Source organism: Haliaeetus leucocephalus, unplaced genomic scaffold, assembly GCF_000737465.1.
Source record: "Haliaeetus leucocephalus isolate CR32 unplaced genomic scaffold, Haliaeetus_leucocephalus-4.0 Scaffold1, whole genome shotgun sequence".
Classification (NCBI taxonomy): Eukaryota; Metazoa; Chordata; class Aves; order Accipitriformes; family Accipitridae; genus Haliaeetus; species Haliaeetus leucocephalus.
In genome coordinates this window covers 2,929,267-2,939,059 of record NW_010972437.1, presented here as the reverse complement: position 1 = coordinate 2,939,059, position 9,793 = coordinate 2,929,267, and the positions used below count along the sequence as shown (strand labels likewise).

Here is a 9,793-nt window from a genome sequence, read left to right as displayed (position 1 = left end):
CCCTGTAAAAAAAAAAAAAAAAAAAAAAAAAGTAAAAGCACTGGTAGCACCGTATTACTAAGCTTTTACTCAACTTTTCTGAAACTGGTCAAGTATCCTGATCCAGGTGACTGAGAGTAGTGAGAAATAATGGAGTGGGAACAAGTCAAAAAATGGGAATGAGGTTCCTCAGTGCAAATTTGTCCACGAAGGGCATAAAACTGTTGTTAATACCTTCCCAATGTACACAAGCTGAATATACATGTACAGATATACAAGCTGTACACCTGTACTAGAAAAATGGGATGGACTCAGGATTCTAATGACATACCTAAATGTCCAATACCTGAAGCTCTATATAGTCCTCTTGGCTCATCCCACACAGACATCTAAAAAGATGGAGTAACATTTGAGTTATCTTATCCTTTTGTTTTCATTTTTTCCCCTTTTTGATTCCTTAACTTGATCAGCCACTTTCCATAAAATACAGATTACTTCAAAGAGCACCTTGATTCCTGCTAGTTACTTATCAGTCAAGTCACCAGTTATCTACGTCATTAGTGGCTTACCTGCTCACGTACTAGTGCAGCCAAGTGATCCAATAGCCTCTTGTTCTTTTCCTCTAGTGTTTGCAAACTGAATTTCATTGAAACCGTTTCTGGCTATGAACAGGAAAATCCAACTCTTAATTGTACCACTTCAAAATTTCCAGAGTCACAATACATGAATATCACAAAACCTCAGCACTACATATGGATTAGGTACAGTCTCTCCTGTTTCAGAGAGCTCTTCCAGAACAGTGAAAGTCATGCTGACTTCAGTCACAACACTAAGGAATTTCTCATTTATACCACAAACACTACCTCTCCTTTACCAGGCTGTGCATATGCAAGGAAGCTACACAGGTAAAACAGCTAGGAGAAGCTGAAAATTATTTATCATTTGCCATAGCAGCATACAGACTTATTACTACAAATAGGACCTTGTGTAGGTAGCAGTAGGGTTGCTGCTCCAAAGGACACATCCATATAGACAAGAAAAATATCAAACAGCAAAGTGAACAGTATGGCTACGGTAAATATCACATTATTTAGAAATAATTTAGTTAAAGAGTAAGAAAAATGAAAGGAAAACTTAAGAGAAAGACAACACTAAATTTAAAGAACAGCCATATACATCGCAAGATACCTCATTCTCTGTTTTTTCTACTTCCAATTTGTTCCTTTCCTGTATGGTTTCATTTGCTGTTGTCCTTATCTGTCAAAAGAAACGTGAAACCATTGTCACCTGAAAACATCCAGATTCATAGATATATTACACATTTTCAGAACAGTTGATCTGAAGGTTGCAAGTGAACTCCAAAGTTCAGAAATAATATCTGTAGAGCTGCCCTGTCTTCTCTCCCTTTCCATGCTTCATGGACATGACAATTCAAAATATAAGCATAGTAGTAAAGGGGAGAGTGTGTCACACTTGCCACTGCAATAGCAAAAAAATATTCTGAAAGCAGAACTGGTATGTAAATAAGAACTCTAGCAACGTGGGTCCAAAAGCAGCCTTCAAGAATATAGCTTTAACACAGTAAGTTTTCTGTAACTCCTGTTGAAGATCTTTCTTTTCTGCCAGCAGAGATGCCTTCTCTTGCAAAGCTGTCTCAAGTTCACCTTGCAGTCTAGCAACAGTATATTCCAAAAGCTGTCTCTGTGTGGTTGCTGCCTCCTCAGCAAGGCTTGCTTTCTGCCTGTATTTGCCATGCTCTATATGCAAGGCGCCCCTGAAGAAAGACAAAATAGCCAAGCTGGAGTTCTAGCACAACAGCAGGACAGAAGATGGCCTCCATATTAAGTATCAAACTGGCCCTTCTGTGTTAATAGGCAACAAGTGCTAGAAAAGCAGAAATCAAGGTGGTGAGAATGCAACAGAAGAAAGGGAGACAGAGGCTGCAGATGAGAAAACTCTTCACTGCTCTCTTTGAAGCTGAGCCCTCTCATGCTGCACACTCTGCAGCTCTGTGAAAATGTTGGCATGGGCAGCATTCAGAAGTGAGACTTGCTCTTGCAGATTATGAATCTTTTATTGTTCTGCCTAAAGGGGAAGAATTACCCAGGCAATAACACTAACATCAGAATGATGAGGGATGAGTAATTAATTTACAAAGCTGCTAATTTGTCATTGAGGTCCTGCATGATCCCTGTAGTTCTGCATATTGTGGTGTGCAGCTTCTTCAATAGGGTGTCAAAGCTGAGTTCACCTTACCTAGCTTTTATATACATATTTAATTTCAGATCCTTATTACTTCCACTCAGCTTCTGCATTTACAGTACTTACAATGTCCATTAATTCCTACATTCCTCTTTCTCAGTGGTTGTTACAGGATGTTTCTATAAATAGTATTATCATAGTTACACTCTCTACCCACAACATATGACTTTTTTTTTCTGTACTCAAAATAAATCTTTGCCAAAGAAGGACACTAACACTTTTTTATCTTTATAGAAATTCATCTTTATAGAAATTCCATTGCTATATGTAAAGTATTTTACTGTATTCCCACAGATTATCAGTATTAGGAATTAGTCTGTTGTCTGATGTCCAAGCTGCAGATAACTTTCTTGGACTGTAATAGTAGACTACATACCTTAGGCATGGTCTCATGATCTGAAATGAGTTTAGCATTCTCCATGGCAACACTTTGGAGCATGGTGCTGAGCTCTGAGCATTGCTGACTTAAGTGGTCATTTAGCACCTGGTTAGATAGAAGGAAGAGGAGGATGACAAACGTTTTCAGGGGTCTGGGGTTTTTTTCATGCATAGTAGGCTGTCAGAAACTTTTAGAAAATCTCTTGCAGATGTGGAAAAATCTATTTTAGGTAGAAGATGGTCAAAAAAATTTGTTCAGGTAGTCCCAATTTATGATGGACTTACTCCAAGGTGTTAAAACTTTACAGTAATGGGAAAAAAGAGAATATAGTTTACAAATCAAGTAGTTACGAATCAAGCACTTATTAGTTTTGAAGTCCAGAAAAAAAGTAATGTTTCTAAGGCAAAGAAGGCAAAAACTGAAAATGGACCCCTATTCATTTCACATCTGAATTATTGTAGATAACCAAAGAAAATTGGAACTTTCTGTGAAAGACATATCCAAATCCCATTACCAGTGAACACCACCCGATAAACTAGTAGCTGTTGGGGGGAGGGGAAAAAAATAGAAAAAATGTTTTCAAAAATATGTTCTAAAGAGGGAAAGTAGACTAAATAAAATTTTTTTAGAATGTACTGAGGTCAACCTTTTGTCCCAAAAGGCAGAGGAAATTTTAGCCAAGCAGGTACTCCATATTTGACTCATTAATAGAAACGTGTTCATGTAGAATCTAAAGGTGCACAGGAATATAAATATACTACTTCAAGGGTAGATAGAAAAGGGAGCAGCAGTAGTTCTGCACATCATGGCCCCTGAAGAAGGCACTTTGAAAAAAAGCTGATTCAAAACAAGAAGAAAAGTTTCCAGCCTTAAGGCTGGGAAATCTGGAACTGTTAGCTAGGCTAGTGATTGAATTTCTTCACTGGAAGTTGCTCATTAGCCCACATTACCTGAGGGCACTAAACTTTGTCTCCTGACCTGCATTTGAGGCTTCCCAGTAATCTTTAATCGTTTCTCACTGGAATCACTTGTTTCATTATACTTTATTTCCATTTTAAAACAAGAGTATCTATTCTCATTACCTGTACTTTCTCTGCTGTTTCTCACATGGTGGTCATTTTAGACTGAAGTTGCAGGTTCTCTTTGCATTGTTTGCTAAAGGACAGCTGTGCATTCTAAGGGGCAATAAAACAGAATGTCCACTGAGAAAAAAATCTAAATGTCATTTAGCCAGGCACTTCACAAATATCAAGTCCTTGTTTCATACTTGCCCATTTCCTTTAAGATGTTGCCACATGGCTATGTGCTCTTGCAAGCAACAGACATTGCTCCTATAGTACAAGCCTCTTTCTGAAATATACCTTGAACTAAACAAAGTGCTACCTCCTCTAACTTAGCTTTGAAAGTTGAGGGTGACTTCATATCCTTCTGAGCTCAAACTTATTAGTCTCCACTATAAATAACCTCAATACTTCTCAACTAAAAAGATCTCACTGACAGGAGTGGTACAATTCATAGTTGAAGGAATCCGTTGCCAGCACTGTGAGACTCCATGTCTAAGCTGAACTTTTACCTCATCTTCACTGAAACTTACTCTTCCAGAGAAGACTTCAGACAACACACAGTCCCTACATAGGCAGTAAGCATACCTCTTCGCCCATTTAGTACCCAGTTGACCAAGGTTCTAATTTTTCTGTAGTATTAATCACCAATCCATCTATTTGTCTCCCTTGTATGCAATACTTGTGCTACCACAGCTGTGTTTCGTGGTCAGTTCTAGTTTTCCAAGGTAGGCATTCATACCACTGTTTTGATATTTCAGTAGAATACAAAAGTTAATCTTTCAAAAAATAACTAGGGCAACCCCAAACTAGTAAAATAATAAAATAAGACATTCAATGGTTACTAGCCTTGGTCGCATTTGGCATTTGTCCACATAAAAATTCTGCCTCTGAAGTGTGGTACATTTGCTAGGCTCCACATAGGCTGTTCTGATCTTTTCTTTAGTTATTTTCCTCACCCATACTTGTTTACAACTTACTTTTGCTTCTTCACCAAGCTGGGAAGTGATACAGTTCCTGGAGTCTAAAAATAGAAAAGAATGTCAGGACATGCTTTGTTTTCTGTTTGGTAATTTTGCAAGGTGACATTTTGATTTAATGTTTGAGTTTAGCAAAGTTACTGAATATGCCACAAACAGGTAAGACTTCTACAAATGTTTTGTCCTTCAATACTTTTCTTGATAGCTTCAATATTTCAGCAAAATTACTTTTTTTAAAAGTGATTCCATAAATTGTAATTTAATTTTAAAATTAAGCATGTCATCATGCCAATCTCCTACACGTACCACCTCCATGATTGCTTGGGCAAATCAAATAACCCTAAGTCTCTTATTCAGCTGTCTAGTGTGCAAGCAACTGATTTGTCCTGACTATAACCCACAGCCCACATGCAACTTTACAAGTTTTTGTGCATTGACAAAGAGCAAGTTAGATACCTGCTTAAACCACCCAGTTCTAAAAGCAGAAGCATTTTTGTTGGAATTTGAATTAACCTGCCTGTAAGAGCTAGCTTCTTACTCTGCTATGCTGTATAACATACTGGGAAAAAAAAGGTAGACAACAAGAGACAACTCAGCATGAGCAGGGTAGGGAGGGAAATCTAGCCAAAATATTGGGACATTCAAGGTATCATCAAAGGATCACTCAAAAGTTCTTTCAATTAACAAAGGGAAAAAGCCTTGATCAGCAGGACTATTTGGTACAGAAGTAAAGAAAATTTATGTCTCATTTGTCATTTGCATATGGATTTGTTCTGAAGGAAAGAATTCTGCCATCCTTCTCCCCCATTCAGCCAACTCTGTCACAACATGACAAGTTTCTCTCCTCTTGCTATGCCTTATGCAGAAACACCGACTGCCTTTTGTGAGCTACAGGTTAATTATCGCATGTGTGATTCACAGAATAACAAACAAAACATATGGGAAACAGGAACACTTCTGTAAAAAGAGTAGCTAGAAATCTGAAATAGGTCCTGATGGAAGGATCACAAGAACAATAATTATGCTAGTATTTAGGCAGTTACTGTGAGTTATTAATTTTGACAGTATGGAGCTTCCCTTTATCCTAGAGCGTATTAAATGCCACTTAGTTCCCTTATAAGCAGCTACTTTTACATCAATAGACTGGGAATCTAAATGAGTTCAACTAGAGGCTTATCCAAGATGCTTGTCCTTACACTGATGTTTAATAGAGCACATTTTTTTAATCAGCTGCAAAAAGACTCAATAGCAATGGGCATTCTACTTGCACATCAGTTCAGGAATCATGCGTAAATGGTCACTTGCTAGATGAAGTCTCCTCTGAAAAGAATTTATGCTGATGGAATCTTTTCGTATTATTGTTGTGTACTCATTACCCTGATTACCTCTGTTGCCAGTTTCCTCTAGGTAAGAAGAGGCTTTGGAAACATCACATGCAAACTAAAGGCCTTTAAAATTTCATCACCTCTTAAGCTGCCCCCCATTCTTGTTGACTGATACCCCTGCCACAGGTGTGGAGGACCTCAGTGCTTGTTTCCTCTTACTGCGGAAGCAGGGAGACAAGGGCTAAAAAGGTATGACAATAACCCACTGTCACGCCCAGTTCAGCTTTCAGTTGTGTGCACTGTTGCTCTAGTTGGGCAGTTCTTTCCTCCTCCTCCTCCTCCTCTTGCAGCCTCACTTGGGCTAGCTGGACATCTTTACACAACTCTTGGCAGTCCTGCTGTAATATCTGTACCTGAAACGACATCACTGATTACTCTTTAAGATGCAGAATTCAGTGAGGCAAACCTAAGCAAATTTCAGAGCCTGAAAAGTTGATCTAACTGGAAAAGATACAGCCTTATCAGCTTCTCCTCTCTTTCTGCTTGTCCCAATCTTATGTAGAAGACTTCTATGGCAAGCAACTCAATTTCTATATGTAACACAGTGTTTGTGTGCTTATCATCATCTTTACATGACAGGCAGAATCTAACAAGTTCGCACAATGAAAGATTACAGAAAAGATCAAGCTATAAAAGATGAAGGTGAATGCAACGTTCAAGGCACCTAGTCTGTCTCATGCTGGTTTTGAGGAATTTTTTTTTTTTTAATGCCATATACCACAGGGTCAACTATACCCATCAGAAAGTGATAAGATGAATTAAACTAAGCCTTTGCTTCTCACATAATATATAATTCATATAGTTCAATAATGTATCCATCATTTTTCTGCTTCTGCTGTAGAAGAACACAAAGACGATAAAAGGCACATAGGAAAAAAATCTAGTAATTTCCAAAAGAACTTCATATGTTTCAGGAATGAAGAGACCTTTATGAACATCCAAAAACTTAAAAAAAAATCCACCCTTAGTTATTCAAGTTTTGATACTTCACCATTTGCTTTCTTTTATCCTTACTAAACTGTTGCTATGAATTCAGAATTGTTAGAGTGACTGCATGTGGCTCGTGTGTGCACGCATGCAGAAAGGGGGATTGGTTTTGCTTATTTGAATTGTGTGTAAGCCAGTTCATTTCTACCATGAACTATGGCTCCTCCCCACACTCCAGAATAGCTAGATAGTACAAATACAGCTGAGAATAAAAATCTGGTTTTGTCATCATGGCAATTAATGGAGAAAACATTCTTACTCCAGAAGGTTTACGATCTCAACAGAATATTTTTCAGAAATTGCATTTTCTATCTATTTATCAGTACGTCAATTATAAAGAGGGTTGTTTAGCCTGGTGAAGAAGAGGTTAAGGCAGGATCCAGTTGTGGCCCACAAAACTGAGAGGTAGTTACAAAGATTATGAAGTCAAACTCTTGTCAATTGCACTGAATGATTTAAGAAGGGGCAATGGTCCCAGATTTAAGCTTGGAGCGTTCAGTTTGGATGCTAGGAAGAAAATCCTAACTGGAACATTACTGCACCACTATAAAAAGTGCCTAAAGCACCCATGGAATCACAGTCCTGGAACTCTGCTTCACAAATCCACCACTGCCCCAATCCAGTGTTTGTGATACCCCTACTTTGAGCAGGAAGTTTGACTACATGATCTTTTCTGATCAATGTTTGTACAAAATGTAGTTATAAAGTGTCTCATCTCCCAGATGAAAAAACAAAAAGAGATACAAAAGAAGACTGAAAGTTTCTCAGACCTGCTTCCATTCTACTTCTACTGTTGTTTCCATGTCCTGTACATGGCACATCACAGCTGCTTGGGACTCCTCCAAAGACTCCCACGGGCTGACCTCCTGGGACAGCTGTTCTGTTAGCTAGAAAAAAATAACGCTTTCTGACCCAGGTCTAATTAAGTAGATTGAAAAAAATACTTTGGGATTATATATGAAAGATGTTCTGTGCAGGTATTTAGTTATGAGCACGGCTGGCAGGTTCCTCTGGGTTGTGCACATTCCAAAATTGCACCCAGAATATTATTTAAGGATCTTCTTCAAATCTTTAAGTAAAACTTGGCAAATTCAGCCTCCTGCTAAGCTGCTTGCTCTTGTACTTACCTCCTGAAGCCTACAGTTAATTTTCTGTTCTGTGTTCCTCAGTTCCTCAGCTGCAGTCACTACATGCATCTAAAGAAGATGAAAGGAACAGATATTTTTATCCTTTCATGTTCATAACTATTGCAAAAGCAGTACATATTATAAAATGCAACTGCCATGCTAACACCTAGAACTTGATTTCTATCTCCAGTCTGGTGTTCTCTGTCCTGAAGCACTGAATATAAGAGTGCAAGCACTAAGAAACAAAGCATTCTTTAATACAATTAATGAGATTGAGTGACATAGTCCACTGAAGTTCTCTTCAGGGAAGATACTAGTAGAAGTTAAGACTGAAATACCAGAGAAACGTATGTTCCTGGAAAAACAGATAAAGCTGTTGAGCACTCTATGCATGAAAGCCAGGACAAACTTAAGTCACGAAGATGAGAAAATTACTAATCTAAAACATTTTTATTCTTGATTTCCTATGTAATTTTTTTTAATTGATGGAAGCACAGATTCTCGTTATCAAAAGTGTTTGCTCTTACTGCCAACAATATATCATAAACTCCTTTTTCCAGCTGAGTACATTTTCTGTTTAACTATGTCAGAGATTAATGTACTTAAAACCAAGTCCATTTATACTTGAAACTATAATAACCTTTGGTACCTTGGATGCAGTTGTAATCTCCAGAGCAGTACTCAGCCTCTGAACTTCTTCTTTTGCCTCTTCTTCAGCCTCTTTCATATCGCTTCGGGGTTGGTCCAACTTCATTGCTTCTTGCTGTACAATCTTCCATTTCCTGCAAATGCTCCTCATGGATTGCATTCAGGCACTGCTCCAACTGGGCTGCCAAAAGAAAAGGCAAAATTTTCATTGACAGAAAAAGCATATGGAGGGACAAGGAAGAACAAAGTGGTAAAAAACTTTTTTACTATCTGCATGCTTTGGATTCAGTTCCTTTTCTGTCTGCAGGCGGAAGACGTTTAAATTCAGTGCCCGTACAACACTCCCTAACTGACACATTTGATTCACCAGCGTTTCACAGTTTTTCCACAGCGTATTTTCTCCCACAAATGCCACCCTGGCCTGCACAGGACTAATGGCTGGGTGACTAGCAGGTGTTTCTGAAGTCTTTCAGGGGAAATTATTGAGGCTGAAGAGGAGAAAAGACTGACCTACCCCATGTATGCATACCTACCCGACATTGCACTTATGCATTACAGATGCAATTAGATTAGAAACCATGTTGCATAGACCTGGAAGGTTTCCTGTGACCCCAGGTTGCTGTAGCCCATTCTCGTTGACTCTGCCCGTACCAGCTCTCTCGTGTAGAGAAGCGCAGAGCATGGCAAACGGGTGCAAAGAGGAACAAGAAGAGGAAAAAAAGCAAGAAAAGCGTGAGCTCTCCAAGAAGGAAAAAGCTTACCCCTGCTTTCTCCCTACCTCTGCCCATCGACGCCGAGAGCCTCCGGGTGTCGCACCAGTGTGCTGGTTTGCTCTTCCACCACCCTCATCCTCAGCTGGAGCACCATGAAGGCCTCGGGCACGGTCGCCCTGACGCTCGTGGCCATGACGGTTGGCCCGGCCATCCCGCTCAGGCGGTCTCCCGTTCCCGCCCTGTGGGGACCCGCAACAGCCACGGCTGAGGCA

General features: G+C 39.2%; 1 protein-coding gene across 1 annotated transcript in view; it reads right to left on the bottom strand.

Moving 5' to 3' along the window:
- Positions 1-9,793, bottom strand: part of CCDC150 (coiled-coil domain containing 150) — a 20,115-nt gene that overhangs the window by 10,145 nt on the left and 177 nt on the right. The window contains 14 exon segments of the mRNA XM_010569071.1: positions 549-641; positions 1,168-1,236; positions 1,453-1,785; positions 2,618-2,725; positions 3,703-3,795; positions 4,662-4,705; positions 6,127-6,173; positions 6,206-6,399; positions 7,804-7,920; positions 8,161-8,229; positions 8,810-8,935; positions 8,937-8,989; positions 9,079-9,274; positions 9,587-9,760. Of these exon segments, the coding sequence (XP_010567373.1) occupies positions 549-641; positions 1,168-1,236; positions 1,453-1,785; positions 2,618-2,725; positions 3,703-3,795; positions 4,662-4,705; positions 6,127-6,173; positions 6,206-6,399; positions 7,804-7,920; positions 8,161-8,229; positions 8,810-8,935; positions 8,937-8,989; positions 9,079-9,274; positions 9,587-9,760 (1,716 nt within the window).